The sequence below is a fragment of the Archocentrus centrarchus genome, chromosome 2, assembly GCF_007364275.1.
Source record: "Archocentrus centrarchus isolate MPI-CPG fArcCen1 chromosome 2, fArcCen1, whole genome shotgun sequence".
Lineage (NCBI taxonomy): Eukaryota > Metazoa > Chordata > Actinopteri > Cichliformes > Cichlidae > Archocentrus > Archocentrus centrarchus.
Window position 1 is genome coordinate 5856650 of NC_044347.1, and position 21080 is coordinate 5877729.

General features: G+C 41.8%; 2 protein-coding genes across 3 annotated transcripts; one reads left to right on the plus strand and one right to left on the minus strand.

Moving 5' to 3' along the window:
* Positions 1 to 3225: 3225 nt before the first annotated feature.
* On the plus strand, positions 3226 to 17581 carry LOC115796361 (protein EFR3 homolog B-like). 2 transcript variants are annotated; one of them, XM_030752742.1, is made up of 23 exons: positions 3226 to 3512; positions 7186 to 7262; positions 7485 to 7612; positions 8001 to 8151; positions 8445 to 8566; positions 9434 to 9583; positions 9870 to 9965; positions 10121 to 10199; positions 10365 to 10500; positions 10586 to 10738; positions 10940 to 11051; positions 11332 to 11383; positions 11479 to 11651; positions 12200 to 12275; positions 12456 to 12617; positions 12804 to 12935; positions 13039 to 13106; positions 14989 to 15122; positions 15698 to 15789; positions 15871 to 15919; positions 16152 to 16258; positions 16397 to 16512; positions 16953 to 17581. In XM_030752742.1, the coding sequence occupies exons 1-23, from the start codon at positions 3233 to 3235 to the stop codon at positions 16978 to 16980; spliced, it is 2673 nt and encodes an 890-aa protein (XP_030608602.1). In that variant the 5' UTR covers positions 3226 to 3232; the 3' UTR covers positions 16981 to 17581. The 2 variants fall into 2 exon arrangements, with proteins under 2 accessions (XP_030608602.1, XP_030608609.1); XM_030752749.1 differs by having other exon boundaries at positions 3233 to 3512; positions 16397 to 17581.
* Positions 17582 to 17730: 149 nt separating this feature from the next.
* LOC115796734 (pro-opiomelanocortin-like) lies at positions 17731 to 19323 on the minus strand. Its single transcript, XM_030753153.1, has 3 exons — positions 19236 to 19323; positions 18445 to 18565; positions 17731 to 18366 (listed from the first exon to the last, which is right to left on the minus strand). Exons 2-3 carry the CDS (start codon positions 18559 to 18561, stop codon positions 17848 to 17850), a joined length of 636 nt encoding a protein of 211 aa, XP_030609013.1. The 5' UTR covers positions 18562 to 18565; positions 19236 to 19323; the 3' UTR covers positions 17731 to 17847.
* Between the last annotated feature and the right edge of the window lie 1757 nt (positions 19324 to 21080).

Sequence of the window (21080 nt, forward strand, 5' to 3'; positions counted from 1 at the left end):
ATGGACATCAGCCATTGACTCCTGCACTTTATTTTGAAGCCCCAAAGGTTGCCTTTTGGCATCACCATCCTGGTTTATCTGGAGCCATAAGTGACGTGTCTGGATGAGAGAGTGGAGGACTGTGTTATTAGCTTAGGCTAGTCTGTGTGGGAGCATCACACTAATTAGCTGTTTGCTCAGCTAATTAGTGCTGAGCAAACATCCAAATAAAATCCTAGAATTTCTCTCACCAAACCTGGAGCTCAGACTTTGTGCACAGTTTGTTTGTGCAATTAACCGCACAGCAACCTTATTATTTCATTAACAAACCTCCAACAGCACAAACACAGAGGTCCAGCCTAGCAGACAGCTAGCAGCTACAGCTGCTTATCAAAGGAGCAGTTTAAACAGGTGAGTTATAAAATCGTGCCCTGTTCAGTTGTTATGAAGGAGGAAATTAGCTATAGAGACCAAAGAAGGACTCCTGATGGCAGCAGAGATTCAACTCTATGCTCAAACAGCTGTTTAAGCCAATCTCCTACATGTCCCAGAATGCACCTTGATATTTGGTGGAAAACATCCACTCAGATGGTTTTCATTACTGCTTTATTGCATTAACCTTAATCAAGCACTAGAGGGAGCCACCCCCACAGCCCTGTGGCATGCTGGGATAAGGATTTTTCCCCAGCTGACAGGAGGAGGAAGAGGAGGATGAGGGACGCTTGTTTTTCGTCCCTGCACAGCCCTCGACAGACGGCGTTTGTTTCACTCATTAAAGTTTAAAGCAACTGAAGTGATCATAAAAGGTCCTCAAACAGCAGCAGGTGTTAGGAAGCTCCTGCTCCTCCTCCTCCTCATGATGTTCTGTGATGTCAGAGGCAACCCAGCGTGCAGAGCTGGGTATTGATCACACTCATTGATTGCTGATCTGAGCCTGAGAGGCAACAGAGGCTCAGCAGATGTTACATAAACAGCTGTTGATGAGTCTGTTGGAGGGAAACAGCTGCAAGAGAGTGACTTTGCAGATGAGCAGGTAGGACAGCACTTTATTTTACTCTACTGTGCTTCATCATCTTCATCTTCACTAAAGCTCACAGGGGAATCTTCTTTTTACACTCGTCAACATTTCTGTGAAGCTAGAATAAAAGTATTAAAGCAGCATTAATGATGTAATCATGTTAAAACCAACACTGAAGCTTTTACTGACAGTAACAGGACTGAATACCAGTTTGTACATTTTCCTCTGATTTTCTTTGTTATCAGCCAAACCAACAGTTTCTTCACGGCCGCTTAGAAATAAGTTTTAAATAAAGTTACACGTGCAGAGAGGAGCAGAGCCAGTTTGTTTTATCCAGTCCACAAAAGTTAAGAGCATTAGCATTAGCATTTTTTTCTTCTAGATTTTCAGGTTAAATCACATTTAGCAGATCTTTATGAATTTACTTCTCATATATCAAAGAAAAGGAAACCAAGATGGAAGCTGTGATCGGAGGTTTCATCCACTCCTCATGGGCATGAATGTTGTGCTAATTTTAGGTTTTTAATGATTTATTTGAATGGTTCTTTTTCCAGGGTGGAATACACCATCCATCTTTAATGACTTTAAAAAACAAGAATTGAATTGAGTTAGGATTTTCTCTAATCCACACAGGCTCAAATATATACACACACTCACTTAAATCTTTTAAGAAGTGGTGCTGAAGGTTCTACAGAGTCTTTTAACTTGACAAGGCCAAGGCTGGTTAACTTCCTGTCAGTGATCATCATTGAGAACAGCTGGTAGTTTCTCTTTGCCAGAATAAAAAGGTAGAACTCAATGGACTGACCGATACACAGAACAAAGGGAAAGTCCAAGGAATTCAAAGAACTGTGGATTTGTGTAAGTTGGGAAGGTCTTGGAGCCATTCCTAAGCATGTGCTGATTCCAAGATCATCAAACAACTGTATACAAGTTATTTGGATGTGCCACCACTTTTCCAAAGTCTGGAGGAAGATATGATATTCAGGAACAACCTAGGAAAAGGTTCAAGCCTGCCACGAACTGGAAGCTGCTGGAACACCAGTGACACTGTCCACAGTGTCACAGTGATGCAAGTTTTACATCACCAAGGACTGAGAGGGTGCCAACCAATAAAGAAGCCCCTGCTCCAAAATCAACACCTTCAAAGTCAAATCAAAGTTGCAGCCGCTCACACGGACGAGCCAAACGCCTTCTGGAAAGTCTGATCATCTGATCATCTGATCTTGTTTTGAGTATTTGACATTAACAAAAAGTGTTACAGAATTTCTGATCATTTCAGAATAAAATTAGAAGATAGATGTCTGATATCAGTGCAGTTTGTTTTCAGTTAAATTAGGGACATAACTCAGTACACATTTTGTCATCCAAGGATAAATACAGAGCAAAGATGTCTAATGTGTGTGTGTGTGTGTGTGTCTGCAGTCCTTCAAAAACCAAAAGCATAACTCAGCATGGATGATGATGTGTGTAGGCTGAATGCTGATTGGATGGAAAGTGGTCTTGAACAGGAAAGAGAACCACAGACAGAGGATGCAGTGGACACGTTTCTCGGTTTCACTTCAATTCTTTGTGTGTTACTTTTTCTATTAAAGGAGCCAATGAGTGAGCAAAGATCAAAGTTTATGTGCGACAGCTTATTTACTGTCAATAAGCTGTAATTAGGTTATTGATAGAAAACTGTGCAGCTGCAGAACACAGTCATGCAGTATATGGTGCTGATAAGTGCTTAAAATAACTAAAATAAAACAGCCAAAAAGCTGCTGATATTCATCCTGGTTAATGTGAAGATGTGCAGCCAAAAATCAAAAACAATCAAAAACAAACAACAATCCACATTCTCCAACAAAAACAAGCAAAAAGAGAAAAAGTTAAGCAAACACAACGTTCAGTTCAGTACAAGTTTTTAAGTTTCATTTTTTGATTTTTGGTGTTTGTTTTTAAGGAGCAACTGTTTGTGGGGGTCTCGTCAATCCTTCAAAGCCTTTATAGGGGCCCAGAGTTTAAATATGCCCCCACATTGGGCTGTACTGGGGAAATGAGTCTGTCAGTGCTGCAGGGCTGAACTGAGGGGGTTAAAGTTCAGAGGAATGTGGAGAGCGAGGCTTTTCATTTCAATCCTCTTTCTTATTTTCCACGTCCGCTTCTCTCCATCCACAGGTCTCCTTTCCTCTTCACTGGGACCTCTTCTTCTTCTTCTTCTTCTTCTTCAGCAGCTCTCAGTTCATCCTGGAGATGCCGGGGACTCTTCCCAGGTTTCCCAGCTTGCCCCGGGGGGTGACCGTGCCGGCGCTGCTCAACTCGCTGCCTCGAAGCATCAACCCTCCCAGTTTACCCAGAGGCATCACCATGCCCACTCTGCCCAGTTTTCCCAGTATGCCCCGAGGCGTCACCATCCCCAGCCTGCCCAGGGGGGTGTCGCTACCGAGGGCCGTCGCCATGCCGGCCGTAACCCAGGCTCCGAGGCGGCTGCTGCAGGACTGCTGCTCCGTGTTGGACCACCAGACACCCGGAGGTAACCTAACAAACCAATGTCTGCTTCACCTTCAGTTTCAGGAGTGGCTCTCACAGGGACAGAAATCAGATCAAAATATGGAAGATCAGCCAGAAGAACATCTAATACTTCATTTTCTCCATGTTCAGATCTCAGCGCAACCCAATAAAACTACCAGCAGAGTGATCAGCTCTTTAAAAAAGCTCAACACCTCACATCAGTCTGAGACAAAGATCTTCTGTTCATTTATTAACCCAGAAATATAAGTAAGATTGTGGTAAACAGCAAGAAGATGAGTGAGAAGTAATAAAATAAAAAGTGTAGTAGTAGCTGTTACAGTTTTGTTCCTCCTGTGCAGTAAAAACAGAGCAGATGAATGTTTCCATTTCTGAAATATTTTTCTGCTTCTACTGGAATGATGAATAAATCCAGAGCAGATTATACAGCGCTGAGCTGCTGCACATGCTCTCACACGCACACACACACACACACACACACACACACACACACACACACACACACACACACGCACACACGCAGAAATATCTCTCAGGTTTAAGAGCCTGTGAGAATATTAATGCTACGCTGTATTAAACCTGATTTTATTGGGTTTAATAAGCTCATTAACAAACAGCAAAATCTGCTTTTTGTTTTTTATCTGGACTTCAAACAAGCAGCCGGCGTGTGGGAGCATTTTCAGCATCGCCCTCCGACATTTAATCTGAACGCTGAGAGACGAGGTTTATGACTGACGGGATGATGAATGAAAGGGGGCGGGGCCACATCAGTGTGTATGTGTGTGGAGGATTAACCACAAATGTGTGTGTGTGTGTGTGTGTGTGTGTGTGTGGTGGATGTGACAGTGTAGATGTGAGCTGAACGAGTCGTCCTCATGTACGGTAAGAAATATAGCTTTTTCATTTATTGAGCTTTATTAAATATAAATATGAACAGATTTAAAGCGCTGACAGAGATAAAAGGAAACGTCACATAGCTGATAGAAGAGGTTCACCTGCATCAGTTTGTTAAACCGTCCTGTCAGCAGTGATGTGAATCTATTTTAATGGCATTTTAAAACAACATGTTTATGATTTTTCTGCCCAGTTTAATAATTTAAAACAAATGCTGTGAAGCTAAAAATACTGCTGTAATATTAATACTACATAAAGCTGTAAGCAGTGAGGATCAGGCGTGTTTCCTGCAGGCATGTGAAGTTCTTAAGCCCCGGATTCTGATTGGCTGTCGCAGAAATAAATAATTACTTGCAAAAACTTTGTGGCGTTCAAGGAACGCGCACTAATTACACATCATGTTGCTATAAATAATGTAATAACACAGTAGAATATGATATAGTCACAATATCTGATGATATTGATCTGATTGATATTTATGGACATGATTTTAATCTCTCTGCTCTCGTTGGCGTCCAAGTGCACAAAGTTTATATTTTCTTCACTTTTAAAGATCAAATATAATTTTGACACTGAGACACTGATTTGTGTCCTACACAGCAAAGATTTTTGTGTTATTTTACATTCATTATTAATTTTAAATCTGATATCCTTAAATGCTGTTTCATTAAGTTTAGAAAAGATCCTGTTTGGGTGAAAACAGTTAATGTTTCTTTTAAAGCTCAGGCTTCTTATGCTGCGTGTCAGTAAATACTGCAAACATGAAATATATATACTTTCTATTGAAATACACTGCAACACTGTGCCAACTATCATGAAAACAATGATCTCCTTGAACACAATGCAAATGTCTTGTTGCGGCTCAGTGGTGCTGTGAATACCTTTAAATATCAGCACAGAAGTGTTCGGGTCTGGACTCTTATCAGCTACATGAAGTGTGAATTATATCAATTTTATGGTGAACATTTGAAATGTGGAACGCTGCCACAGATGCAGCCTTCAGAAAAGTTAAAAGCTTCATAATTTAGCTCGGCTAACGTCTGTAGTTCAGGCTGACCAAAGATGAAATTGCTCCAATAAAATCTCTAGAAGGTGTTTGCTGCTCGCTGAGGAAATGGCCAAAAAATGTGCCAAAATTTCATTAAGTTCAAAGTGGTCGAATTACTGTTGGGCTTACAGCGTGGATCTAAGTTTTTCCAGGTTTTCAGATGTTACATGTGTGTGAAACACAACAGTCGGACTCTGTTACTTTAGGAAATACATACGCTCAATGCATTTATATTTGAACTCCAATAAGGTAGCTTTGCATGATTCACAGTTGATCCTCTGATATTCCTCATTTAGCATTTATAAAGTCTAAAACATTCATTTCTTCTTGTGTTTTTCTCTCACTCAGTGAAAACATGCCGCAGTAATCCTGCCACAATATGGTGCAATGTAGGATTACATCTTTTGACCTTCAAACTTTTAACCTCTAAAGGACTTGAATAAATCTGAGGCCTGCGTCATCCAAACTCAGCTACAATCCTCTGTCCACGCAGCAGGGAAGAAAACAGGAACAGCTGTTTTAAACTAAGCTACAAATGAGCTAAACTAACCGAAAAGTAACTGATGAAAAAACTCACAACTGAAGTAGTAAAGTAGCAATAATGAGATTCCTTTAAACTTGCATTTATGTAATATTTATAAGAAAAGACTGGATTTATTGTCATTTATTGTTTTTGTTTATCCATTGGCCAAAACAACAGGAAAACACAAACACTCTGTTACTGTACTGAACTGGATGTGGATCATTTGTTCTGAGCCAGGAAAACCGTCATGATGATGATGATGATGATGATGATGATGATGATAAAGAAGAACAAAACAAATGAAAAAAATGTGTGTGTGTTGCTGAGTCTGCAGGCTCTAAACACAAAGTGTGTCCTGGTTTTTGACACACTCACAAACCCTAACCCTAAAAAAGCAAACAATATAAACACATTATATAACAAACCACCGCAGGATTAAGATGTTGTCTCACTGCTGCATTATTGTGTGTGTGTGTGCATGTGTGTGTGTGTGTGTGCGTGTGTGTGTGTGTGTGTGTGTGTGTGTGTGTGTGTGTGTGTGTGTGTGTGTGTGTGTGTGTGCACTTGCAGGCCTGTTGTTGTGAGGACCTTCTTAAGAGGATATTTTTGCAGAGTGAGGACATTTTATTGGTCCTCTCGTTGGGACAGTTTGGTGGTTTAGTTCTGGTTCAGGTTCAGGTTCAGTCCATTGTTGAGGGTCCTCATAAAGTCGGGTAGACGAGTGTTTGTGTGTTGCATTGGCAGTTAACCAGCAGCTGATCTCTAGTCTCCTTTAATCCCCAAAAAACCCGTGACGGTGAACACGGAGTGATGAAAACTCAAAGGAAATCTATAAAAAGGCCGATAGAATATTTGAGCTCTACTGCCCTCTACTGCTACAAACATGTTTAAAATTCACTATTGAAAACAGGCGTTATAATTCCACCTGCTTTAGACACGTTTTAAGAGTTTTTTGTGTCATGTGTTTAGTATACTAAACATTTCCAAACTAATATTGAAAAATCTCTAGATTCCTAAAAAAAAATAACAAAAACCCCTAATTTTTCATTTTGTATATTATTAAGTCAAACAATAACATAGTAACTCAAAGTTATAAAAACCTGTAAATATTTTCAATAAAAGATCAATATTTTGAGCTGTTAAAATGATTAAAATAAGAGAACGTTTCCAGATTTTAACTGAAGGAGTGAGTTTAACTGTTTCTGTCTGCAGGGCTGTGCGGGTGCTGCTGGGCGCTTCGTCCACGCTACAAGCGGCTGGTCGACAACATTTTCCCTGAAGACCCCGAGGTAGGAGTGTGTACATGTACACCATACATCCCAAACATATATTATAGTCCTCACATGTATGTTAGCACTCAGTATAAACGTAATCAAACCCCAAAACTAATTTAATGATGAACTGTGTGTGTGTGTGTGTGTGTGTGTGTGTGTGTGTGTGTGTGTGTGTGTGTGTGTGTGTGTGTGTGTGTGTGTGTGTGTGTGTGTGTGTGTGTGTGTGTGAGAGATCAGGAAGGCCTGGTGAAAGCCAACATGGAGAAGCTGACCTTCTTCGCTCTGTCGGCTCCGGAGAAGCTCGACCGCATCGCTGCGTACCTGTCAGAGCGTCTGACCCGAGAGCTGAACCGCCACCGCTACGGGTCGGTCTGCACTAACACACCAAAGCCTCATACAGAGAACATTAACATCACTCTGAATGTCAGTTTATTCAGTATCTCTGTAAAGCAGTACAGGCTTTACACCTGTAGGTAGGTCCAGTCAGCAGCTGCTATAATGGCTGATTCAGCAGTTTTAATATCGCTACAATCTAAAGTGAGGCATAAAAGTACTCAGCATACATCACAAGCTCCATCAGAGCAGAGCCTGAACTCAGCCCACCTTCTCAGAGGAGTAAATTCTGTTTTAATGTAGCTTAAAACATGAAACACATGTTTAACAGCAGTGTGTGTGTGTGTGTGTGTGTGTGTGTGTGTGTGTGTGTGTGTGTGTGTGTGTGTGTGTGTGTGTGTGTGTGTGTTTTCCCCCCAGGTATGTGTGCATAGCGATGGAGGCGATGGAGCAGCTGCTGCTGGCATGTCACTGTCAGAGCATCAACCTGCTGGTGGAGAGTTTTCTCAGCACGCTGCGTCTGCTGCTGGAGGCTGACAAACCACACCTCCACATCCTCGCCACCAGCTCTGTATGTAACACCCCCCAACTGGTTCATCTGGACAACTTTTGAGAGCTTTGAGATTTTAATAAAGTTTTAATAGGCTTACAGTGAAGGAAACATTTGTTAATCAGGAGCTACAGTCTGTGATTCAAAGAGACTGAATGTGAATTATTTGTAAATTTGTCCACTCATCAGTCTTTTAACATTATTATTGGACTTATTGTTTCTAAACTCTTGGTGTTTCAGCTGTATGTGTTCATGTGTGATTGCCTTTCACTGTGGTTTGATGGATTAACAGGTGCATTTTGTGTGTTGTGTAGTTTGTAAAGTTTGCAAACATCGAGGAGGACACACCATCGTATCACCGGAGCTACGACTTCTTCGTGTCTCGCTTCAGTGAGATGTGCCACTCTGATCACGAAGACCTCGACACCCAGAACAAGTCAGTTTCCAGGTGTAACTTTGCCCTGACAACAGCTAATATTGTTGTCATGGGTTTGAATTTAAATTGAATATTTGAATTAATTTATGCTAACAGCAAATAATAATATAATATAATTACTGCTGAGGAAAAATCTATTTATTTGCAAATTAGCAAATTAAATAATTCTTCTGTTTTAAGAAAAAATACTGTAGCGATTCTCTTAGTTAGAGAGCGTGTTGATGTTGTGGGATTTCAGACTGTTCGGGAGGTTCGTGAAGGCAGCATGGAGAGAGAGAAAAGACCGAGAGCTTGCCTGTGTGTGTGTGTTGCTGTTCCGTTGTTGTAGTTGTGGTTGGCGTGGCTGTGGCCTACAGCAGCCGTTTTTCTGCTAATAAAGACGACCTTTGTTGTGAACATCGCCGACTGTGGAAGTGTGTTTACAACGTTACAATACTGACCAATTATTTTGATGATTGTAATCATTTGTCAACCAAAAATATTGATTTTTTTTTTTTTTATCAATTCTTTAGATTTTTTCCACAATTTATAGCCAAAACAATCAGTTACTGATGAGAACAATGGGAAGAATTTGTGAGTAATGAGAATAAACAATAATTATAACAATAATTAATAGTTGCAGTCTTAACACTTAAAATTAAGTGAGTGAATTTTTAGTAGAATCACAAACATACTTTGAACTGAGTGAGCTGAAATCCATTTTGTTAAAATCAATAATATTGATGATGAGTCGAGCACATTTCTCTCAGTATATGAGGAATATTGTGGAATAATCCAAAGTTTTCAACACAAACAAACTTCAGAGTCTGGAAATGAACCTGTGTTTAGTGTGTTTAGTGTGTAAACTAATGAGGTTTGTGTGTTTAGGATCCGTGTGTCGGGGATCCGGGGCCTGCAGGGCGTGGTGAGGAAGACGGTGGATGACGAGCTTCAGGTGAACATCTGGGAGCCGCGTCACATGGAGCAGATTGTTCCTGCCCTGCTGGTCAACCTGCAGCAGCATTCACAAAACGACAGGTATTTATTAATGTTAACACTCTCACACACCTACACACATTTTCCTGCTGTATATGTGTGTTTAAGCAGTGTGGCAGGTTCACACATTCACCGATAAGCTGATGATACTGTGTTCTACCCTTCAGCTCAAACTTAATCAGTGCTTGTTCTGCATTTGTTCATGGTGCTGTTAAATCATGTAGTCAAATAAAACAAAGCCAAAAGTTACATTAAATATAGCTCAATAGTTTAGAAAATTGTACAGGACTTGGTTAGAGGCTTGTTGTCAGTGTTTCTCTGTGTGCAGCGGGTCTCCAGCAGAGCAGACAGAGGTGTGCTTCAGGGAGCTGCTGTGCCGAGCTGCTTATGGACACATTAACAACGCCATCAAACCAGTGCTCATGTAAGATATATATACTCTGTTTTTGTAGTAGTAACGTCAGTATTAGTAGTAGCAGTATTCATTTAAAATGTAGTATATGATATACTGTATCACTGTAGCAGTCAGAGTAGCTGAAGTACAGGTACTTGAGTACAGATTACTGCTCTGTGCTTCAGGCACCTGGACAGTCGCAGTCTTTGGGAAGGACGAGGGTTTGCTGTTCGTTGTTTTCAGATCATCATGTACTCCATTCAGGTTTGTATCACAATTCTGCACAAACTGCACCTAAAATTAATAAATGCATACTAACAATCTTATGTACTGTTCTGTAAGTTAAATAGAACATAAATGAAGTTTTGTTTGTGTAATAATAACTTCAACTTAATTGTTATTCTGTAATTGAACTGAACCTTTGGTCAGTCCCAGCACTCCCACCTGGTGATCCAGCAGCTGTTGGGTCACCTGGACGCCAACAGCAGGAGTCCAGCTTCGGTCCGAGCCGGGATCGTGGAGGTTCTGTCTGAAGCAGCTGTTATAGAGGCAACTGGATCCGTCGGTGAGCCTCCGGCACGCACACTCGTCTGTTTACCGTCATACGGTGAATGCTGGAGGTGAGGCTGCATTGACGCTGTATTCTGCAGGTCCCACAGTGCTGGAGGTGTTCAACACGCTGCTGCGACAGCTCAGGCAGAGCGTCGACTATCAGCTGACTGGTTACTATGACAACACCGGGAAGCATAAAACGAGCTCCACTGAAGAGAAGAAACTGCAGGACGCCGTCATCACAACTATTGGTGGGTTCATTTAGTGTTTTAACCAGATTTAAAGACTTTGAGCTGTATTGCATGTGAGTCTGAAAGGTCCTGACCTTTTTTATTAATCACACACTTTCTACAAGTACAATCTCTATAAAACGTATAAAGACACAAACTTTTATTTGCAGTTTTAATTGTATTCACTTCGTTTGAGCTGTTTGTTACCTTTTGCTCTTTCAGGATCCTTTGCCAACACGCTGCCTGTCTACCAGAGGTCAGAGGTCATGCTGTTTATCATGGGGAAGATTCCTGTTCCTGGTATCTACCCCGCCCTGGGGTCACCCAACGCCGGGTACCACTCACACTAACTCAGTGTACCACCACATGAACTTATTCTAGCCTAACATATCTGAAGGAAAATGTTGGTGCTGATAAGCCCGGTTTGGCCTCAGACTCTGGATTAAATGATTGGATTCAGTCTGATGCTGAGTGAAATACTGCAACTCACCATCACATAACCTGTGATAACAGGTTAACTTTGAGCTGCTTCCTGTGCTCTCTCTTTAAATGTGTAAAAATACTTTCATTGTCCTGTAAGATCAAAGAATAAATGAAAGTGTTTCTTGTCTCAGGTTTGAAGGCAGCAGGATGATCCAGGTGATGCTGCTCAAGTCCCTCCTGCAGGTGAGTTCTCTCTGAAAGCCTTGAGCTGCACTTTAATGCACATTTAAACGAGAAAGGCAGCCTGACGTGTTCGATGCCCCTCCTCCGTGCCTCAGGTGTCAGAGCGTTATGAAAGCAGCAACCTGCTGACGGCGCTGCCCTCGTCCTTCCTGGAGCCTCTGCTGTCCTTCACTCTGATGGAGGATCCGGAGATCCGCCTGCTCGTTCTGTCCATCCTCACCTCACTCATCGACCGACGCCACAACACGGCCCGGCTCGCCACAGCCAGGTCACACTTCCACAGAAACAACACCACAACTACTAGAAACTAATGACCCATGTGGGGAATAATGAGTTATAAAGCAGCTCCACCCTGTGGCAGGGGGATGTCTCTGCAGACCGGCTGATCGTCTTTAACTTGTGAAGAAATGAGTTTAAGTACTTCCACCTCTACCTCTCATTAAAACACGATCCCCCGCAGCCTTTTTAGGAAGGTCACATAGGATGTTCAGTCATCCTGGTAATGTCAGAAAGGTTTTCATATTATGTAACAAAAGGACACCTTTGCAACAAGTTTGATAGCATCAGTGACTCAGTGTTTGCTGTTATTCACTCTAACTTAACTTGTACTTTAGGTCGGAGAGGGACTAACTTAAAATGGTCACTCTCTAAGGATGTAACAGGTCTCCTACTGGCATGGTGACAGGAATAAGGAGATGCATCAAAATTGTCCTGTGGTTCATTTTGACCCTAACATTGACAGAAGGAAAAATAGCCTAGTGCTAAAGGAGTTAACTGACCCGACAGATCAATAAGTTGTTGATTATGTGTCTACAGTGTGGCATTGGATGTCTCATCCTTGGAACTGAAGGAGGACAGGTGCTCCCGACAGGACAACCTGTTCATGAGGAAGGTGCGTACACATCACAGACACACCAGACACCAGTGATGTCACGAGTTAGGAGGTTCAAGATTGGAAGAATTTTTTTCACTGAGATTTGATCAGAGCTGAAACATCTGGCGTTATCTAATCAGGTGTACAGCTGAATATTTTCAGCATGCCGTGTTTGTGTTTGTGTTTGTGTTTGTGCAGCACGCTCAGCGGCTCTACAGACACGTCTACCTGGCCTGTAAGGAGGAGAGCAGTGGATGCAGCCACTACCACTCCCTCTTCACCCTATTGGCTGTTCTAAGTGTGGAACTGGCCAATGAGGAGGTTGTGGTTGACCTGCTTCGGCTGATCCTGGCTCTGCAGGTAAGCAGAACCTGTGTTGTATGTTTTCAAGTCCCATATCGGGATGGACATTAAAAATGATCTTAAGCTATGAAGCCGTGGTGTGTGGCGTAGTTCATTTTACACATTTGTCCCTATACAAACAGTAACTAAAATGACACACTGCTTGTTTCTCTCTCTTTAACTCTCCTGTGATTGGCTGCTCAGGAGCTGGCGTTGACCAGTCAAGAGTGTTTGTCAGTGTTTAATCGCTGCGGTATTCACGCTGTCTGCGCCGCCTTCCTCAACCTGCTGTCACAGCTTGGCCCACCTCCACCACTCCACCAGCACATCGCTCAGGTGAATGTGTGCATGTGTGTATATTTGTGTGTGTGTGAACACGGGGAACAAAGGTGTGTGTTAGTGCAGCATCATAGACTGTGTGTTTGTTTTGGATCTTCAGGTGATAGAAAGCCGACAAAAGGATGCTCCTCATCTGCTGCCTGAGGTCATCTTTTGTGACAAACCCAGGTAAAGAAAGAGACGCACTAACTGACTAATTCTGTGTTTACACATTCTGACAATTTTGTTTGAAATTAGAAATAAAAAGTTAGAAAAGTTAGAAATAAGTGTCAACCAGAGACCCCCCATATTTTCAGCAAATCAAAGCGTAGAACTAAATGTTGTCAATTCAGCCTCATTAAGAGCCAAAAGCAAACAAAACACAATAGTTTAAAATTTTCTCTTATGTAATTACACTTTATTAAAGAGTAGAAATAAAAAAAATACAAGACATTATACCATTTAACCACAGCTTGCTGTTCCCATGTCCTATGGACTTGGTTGGTTCTGGTAACTCACAGTACAGACAGAAATCTGAACCAAAGGGTTAATCACTGCAGTTCACTGTCTCTGGAGCTTGAAAAAAAGGCGACTGGACTTGTTTTTGTTTCTTGAAGACGTTTCACCTCTCAGCCTCCTACAACACGACATCAGCGATGTAGTGTATGCTGTTCAGTGCAGTGAAGAGTGCTCACACCTCTACACTGGAGAAACCAAACAGCCTCTTCACAAACGAATGGCACAACATAGAAGAGCCACCTCGACAGGACAAGATTCAGCTGTACATCTGCGTCTGAAGGTCAAAGGTCACTCTTTGAGGATGCCAGTGGTCACATTTTGGACAGGGAAGACAGATGGTTTGAAAAAGGAGTAAAATAAGCATCCATGTCCACTGTGAACAACCATCAGAGGAGGTGGATTACATCACCAACTTTCTCCCGCTTACAGTGCTGTCCTGAGCTCCCTTCCCAGAGGTCTCAACTCCCATTCACACCTTTGTTCCAGTGACCTCAGTAGGTCACATGATACAAAGGAGCCAAGTCCTAAATTGGTTTCATCTGAAACCACTGATTGAAATGACCCACGCCTCCTTTCACACCTTGGCACATGTGTTTATGCACATAAACAATAGAGGATCATAACCACCTCCAGGGGACTACGCCCACAGGGGTTTAAATACCTGGGTCTCTCCACCATTTGGTTGAGAACTGAAGAAGCCTTTCTGATGAGAGGTGAAACGTCTTCAAGAAACAAAAAGAAGTCCAGTCGCCTTTTTTCAGGCTCCAGAGATACTATGAGCTGGATGACTGAGAATCTACACAGACAATCGTTCACTCTTTCAAGGATTTCTCAAATAAAATTCTTCCATAACAAACAGTTACATTAAAACAGTCTGATAATGTGAGCCGAATGAACTGCAAGTTCAAGTGTTTCCTGGGACACATTTAATATGCCGATGATACTGTGTTTTACTTCTCTCAAATGTAATCAATATTTTTAATCTTTAAGGTTATGTAGTCAAACTAAGGTCAGGTTTACAGAAAATACAAACATTTAAATACAGCACACCTGGTAAGAATTCAGGTGTTTTCAGTCCCATTGCCACAGGTGTATAAAATCAAGCAGCTAGCCATGCAGTCTGCCTTTACAAACAACTGTGTAATACTGGGTCATTCCAAAGAGCTCACTGACTTCAAGCATGTAGCAGGTCAGTTTGTGACTGTTGCAGTGGTGTTCCTAGATATTCACTGATCAGCTGCAAATGGCGGGTTTGCTAAGTGATGAGGCACATCGTGTGTAAAAGTCACCAAGACTCTGCTCACTCAGCTGCAGAGTTCCTGGCATTAACATCAGCAAAAAACTGCACCACGAGCTTCTTGGTGTGGGTTTCTATGGCAAAACAACTCTGTAGTGTAGTGTGTAGGTGGCACAGTACTTTGGTCCAAGGTACAATTGCACAGATTTAGTTGTTTAACTTGACTGTAACTCAGGTAGGTGTGTCTGACACCAGAATGTTTTAAAAATTTCTATTATAACTGTGTGTTTGTGTGTTTGTGTGTTTGTGCGTCAGACTGCCAGACGGTGAACTGAAGGTGGACGAAGCTCTCCTGTTCATCCAATCAAAGATCTGTGAGGCTCTGGCAGGAAGCAGCTACAGCGCACACTGTGAACGCTTTAACACACCATACACACCTCAGCTCTCAGGTACACAAACACACCCTGAATATTTCATCACATTATGAAAGACACAAGGCTTTGTTGTGTATTTTTAAAGTCAATCATAAAAAAAAACATCTTGGTTGTGAGTAGTATGTACCATACTTGGAGTATACTGTAAAAGTACTATAAAACCTTAAGTAATTACTTTCTTGAACAATATAAATTACATAGTATTTAACAAAGCTTGTTTGAGAGAGGATTATGAACTTAAAAACAGGCATATTTGAAAGGACGACTGCATGGACTGTAAATAAAATTAAAGGAACTAAAACACAATCAAACAGTGGGAGCCGGAGCTGGGACAATAAAAGGGGGTGTTGTGTAATATTGTGTTATAGTTTAGGAGCTGAGCTGTTAGAATAAATGTGTTGATCTCAACCGATGATACTATTCGCCAAAGTTCAGCCAAAAATCTGCAGATGAATTGGAATTAATGTCAGTGTGGTTTTTGTTTCCAGAGTCTGCTCCACTCATGGTACGAGTGAACGTATAGAGGCACCAGTGGACCTTCTCTGGCTGTTTGTAGTATTCAGACTGAATTACTGTTTGTTGTATTTTAGAAGAGGATCGTCTGTCTAAGAGGAAGAGTATTGGAGATGCCATCTCTCTGCAGGTGGACATAGACCTTCAGTTCCAACCTGAAACACCACAGGTACCCACCTACTGATCTGCCCATCCACTTATCCACCTGTCTGTTTCTGTGCCTGATCACATGTCTGTTTGTTGTGTGCAGAAACCTCAGACTGAGCAGATCACCTTTGAGACACTGAAGAACGCCATCGGTAGGCGATTAATTCCAGATCAGCACTTTCACATGACTTAGTTCAGTGTGTTAAGATTTAGGAAATATTCTTCAAATTCTCCTCGTCAGCATTTAACAATAATTTGTTATTTTGTATAATTTTTTTCATTGAAATTTGGACCATTTAAAATCAAAACTTCAAAAACAAATTAAAAGTGCATTGTTTGTTAGCTTCCACAATCAAGATCTGCCTTTGTATTTTTTTCTGTCAGAGGACAGAGGGATAGTGGAGGAGGAGGAGAGGAGGAAGAGGATGGAGGTGGTGGAGCGGTTTCAGACGGCTCCCTTTGAGGAGATCGCTGCTCACTGTGGAGCCCGGGTGAGCGAACAGAAACTCACTTTGTTTTATTAAAGTTGTTGAAAAAATGATATTTTTGCCAGAAGACTTTATCTGTCTCGTTATAATTCAACACGTTTTACAGATTTTTATTAATAATGTTTTTATTTTTCTCTCCAGACGTCGTTGCTTCAGTCCAAACTCAATCAGGTCTTTGAACTGATCATACGTCCTCCTCCTTCTCCCTCCGGACACTCAGCACCTCGATCGACTCCACTCTATGAGATGAAGTTTCCTGACCTCTGTGTCTATTAGACACATTCAGCAATAACTTCCTGATGATGTTGAAGCACTTTGTTTTGTAGATGCTCTCTGTGGCCAGGAGAGAAGGAGGTAAAGAAACCACAAGGAGGCAGGAAAGGAAAGAATGAAAGGTGACAAAGAGAGTGTCAACGTGAGGACTTATAGTAGTGAATCATGTTTTTTAATTGAACGTGGCCGTTTCTTCCATAGATGTCAGAGTTTATCATTTTATATTAAATTAGATCGATTCAGTGTTTGACTTCATATTCCTCAGTCTGTACTGCTGTTTGATCCTTCAGTCGAGGTCAATCTGTACACAAATACTGCTAATTTTAAAGTACAATGCACTAATAAAAAAGTACATGTAGATTTTATTGTCTCACCTGATTCAGACACACACTCCTGGGATGAACCAGATTTTAGTACCTCTTCTTGTTTTTAAAGACGACGCCTTTATTTGAAGATCAATGGCCACTTTATTTTGATGTTTTTTCCTCTTTATGGACATAGTTTACAGGAAACAGGAAACAGTGGGATGAGGGATGATGATATCCCTGCTAGAAATCCAAACAATCGGTTTTAGAGTTATTGTTTTTCCATTCAGCCTCCAGTGTGCTCCGGTCTTACACCCTCAGTCTGATTATTTTGGTTGTTTAATGTGTCTTGATTATAACTTTGCCTTATTTTTAGGCAGTGTCCTGTTTATGAACCCAGCTGGATTCATCATTTAGCATCTTTTAGGAGTTATCTACTTTAGTACCACCGTCTTATTCTGCTTCTGTTAGGAGCCCACTTTATTATTAAAGCCTCTTTGGGTGGATGGATGGATGATGGATGGATGGATGATGGATGGATGGATGGATTACCTCCTTTTGAGGAGTGACTTTCAGAGACTTCGTACTCCACTTTTTGACACACTCAAAAACACGTTGTTACGTCTGCTCGGGAGGAGACTGTGGGGTTCGTCACTGTGGATATGAATGACAGTCTTGTGGGTCAAGTGTCTGGTGTTCATGTGTATGTGCTTTAAAATAAAAAGTGTTGTGGATTGGTGCAACTCTAGAGAAAAGATGTCTCTTGTTTTGCTTGCAAATAACTTTTTATAATTCATTTAATAATTACAGTTATTTACAGAAGTCAGTACATATTAAAACATCTTTCTCAGACTCTTTTCCTCTCCATCAATCAATCATGTAACAGATGGCAGTTTCAGAGGTTTTATTGGTCGCTCTGTTAATGGGAACTCTTTGCTGCCTGATTGCCGTGGTAAAAAGTTCTCTCCTCCTTTCCCTCCTCTCTCCACTGCCTCGTCCTCTGTCTCTCTGGTCTCACTTCTGCTGCTGTCCATCTTTGTTGATGACATTCTTGAAGAGTGTCATCAGTGGCCTCTGGCTGCGTTCGTCCCAGCTCTTCATGAAGCCGCCGTAGCGCTTGCTGGTTGGCGGGCTGCTCCAGCGGAAGTGCTTCATCTTGTACGAGCCGTCTTTCTTCTCCTGCAGGCCGTTCAGGAGCTGCTGCTCCAACTCCGCCTCCTCGATCATCTCTTGAGCCTTCTCTCCTTCGTCTGCTGCTGCCAGCAGCTCATTGGTCAGCCCTCGTCTCCTCATCTCTTCAGGGAAAACCTCAGCAGACTCCTCCGCCACATCATTGGAGGTGTACACTTTAATGGGGCGACGTTTTCGGCCGACGGGCTTCCCCCAGCGGAAATGCTCCATGGAGTAGGAGCGCTTGGCCTGAGGAGAAGGTGAGGAGGAGGAGTCTGATGGGATGGGGGGCTGCAGGTGGGCGTTGCCGGGGATAACGGGGGTCTCAGCGGTGAGGTCAGAGTGACAGAGCTGGATGCACTCCTGCAGGAGAGGAAGAAGAAAGGTGAACCTCTCAGACGTTAAAGCTGAGCGTGGTGCTCAGTGTGTTTGTGCGTTTACCATCATGTTGCTCTCAGAGTTGAGCTCCTGGCAGCTCGGATGCTCCCAGCATTGACTGACTGCTTCTCTGGCCCCGCCCACTACTACAACTGCCACCAAAAGCCACACAGGACACATGCTCCTGTTGACCAATCAGAGAAAAGCACAGACACAAAGTGAGGCTAAAAAAATGAAAACTTGTGTCTACATTTGTTCTTATTTTTTATGACATTAATCACACAGATATAACATTATAATATGATTATATAGTAGGTATAAAAAGTAGCTGTTACTGTACAATTCATACACTACATGTATATAATAATAATAATGTTTGTAACAGTAGCTGTCATGTCTTTAGTACTACATACAATATATTGCATTAAATAATACATTATCCAAAATATACTAAAGTGTGTATCACATGTTTTGTTGATGCCAAATTCTTTTTTTTCTTTTTTTTTTTTTTGCAATTAATCTTAAAATTTGCTAAAATCTTCAGACCTGCTTCTTAATGGTTTTTTAATGTTGTTAAATTATCATTTTATTTTGCATGAAACGTGTTATTTTAGAGTATCCTTCTGTATTCATGAGCTGTTTGTAATAACCTTGCTGCATCTCTAAATATTGATTTAATCATTAGTCCATCATCTGTGTGGCACTGCTGTAAAAATGATGCTGTGTAATGATTGTAGTAACATTCAAAGCATCTTAAGCAGTTATCAGTTTGTTATAAATATTATTACAGGAAGTTATTACAGGATGTTTAGTTTAAAAAGTTAATTTCCAGTGAATATAGAAATGATTCTCACCGCTCTTCTTCTTCTTCTTCTTCCTCTTATTGCTGGTGTGTTCTCGTCACTCGGCCGGTGGATGGAGGTTTTGCCGTCTCTCTCTCTCCTCTTCTGTCTCTTTGACTGGCCGGCTGACTTTTATATCCCATCAGCCAAGGACACACACATGCACGTGACGTCATCACCAGCATTTCTTTGTGCTTGTAAACATGTACTGTTTCATGAAAATGGACAATTAATGACATGTTATCCCTCTCCTCCTCCCTCCACATCATCCCCTCCTGTACCTCAGATATTCACATTTTATATGGAGGAAATGTTTTAATAACCTCGACGCTCCATTCATCCTTTAAACCCTCTTTTTGAGAACATTTTTCCAGCAGGGACTGATTTCCACAGTCTGGATATTTTTACTGACTGATGGTTTATGGTGAATAACTTCATCCTTAAATTGAGCTGAAACTTAACAAATGCAACAAATAAACAGACACAAAAACTAAAATTAAAGCTTCGGCGGAAGACCAACCATATAAGCTCAGGTTAGCGCCTCACTGCTGCTGCTGTGTTAAAGGTCAGACGGCAGGTTCGGGAGATTAGCACCGAGGCGGCATGTCGTCATTGGAGGGAAGCCGGGATTCAAACCGGCAGTTCGGGGTGTACAGTTTCAGCCCTGTGCAGCTGCTGCAGCGTCACCTCTTTATCTGAGACCTCAGCGGCACTAATGCTGATTCTACAGAGGGTTTAAACCATTTAACCAACAGCTGGGGAAAGGTGAAAGACGTGCATAACATCTGCGTGCTGTCTTTGGACCTCTGCTAAAGACTTCAAGAAGTTTCCTTTTGAGTTCAATTTCCAGTTGGAGCTTCTCTTTAAGCTTTGCAATGACCACGCATACATTAAACTTTGTTAATAATAAACCTAATAAAGCCTCCCTTTAAAGTTGTGTTTTTTGCTCCACATCTGTTAAGAACCTTTCTGAAAGATGAAGCTTTTCTTCATGTCACTGAGAGATCTGCAGGGATGATCTGCCTCTCTTCAGAAACTTAAGGCTCTCTGTCCATCTTCACCCTCTCTAAAGACTTGTTTTAACTACATCCACCAGCAACTTCTTGTTGGAGTTATTCATCCACTTGGACCTCCTCTCTGATGCTATATTTCTCCTGGAAGTATGTGTAGATGGGGAATCTCACGTTTAAGGCTCTACAGCCAGTGAAACTTTCTGTAAAGCTCGAAGTCTTCTGAGCAGACCTGAGACCTCCTTTTAAAGTCTGCATAAAGAGGTCTATGCTAAATAGGAGCATTGATGTGAAGCTAATTATCCACTAAAAACTCCATAAAGCTTCAATGGGAGGATCTCCTGGAACCTTCTAAACAAACTGCAGCTTTAAGTAGGAACATGTCTTTAAAGCTTCACAAGGTCACAAGAAGCCTTTATCTGCTCAGACCCTGCACAACAACAATGTGAATCACGTGTTCCACCACATCCCAAAGGTGGTCTGTTGGATTCTGATCTGGTGACTGTGGAGACCATTAAAGTGCACTGAACTCATTTTCATGTTCAAGAAACCAGTTTGATAGGATCTGAGTTTTGTGACATGGCACATTATCCTTCTGGAAGCAGCCATTAGAAGCTGGTAAGATGCTGTCATATGTGGGCTGTAGGGTTTAAACAGTGCTCAGTTGGTACTAAGGGGCCCAAAGCATACCAAGAAACTATCCTCCACACCAACACACCAGCAGCCTGAACCACTGACAGAGGTCAGGATGAATCCATTCATGTGCTTTACACCAATCTTGACCTACCATCTGAATGTTGCAGCAGAAATCGAGGCTCATCAGACCAGGCAACATGTTTCCACTCTT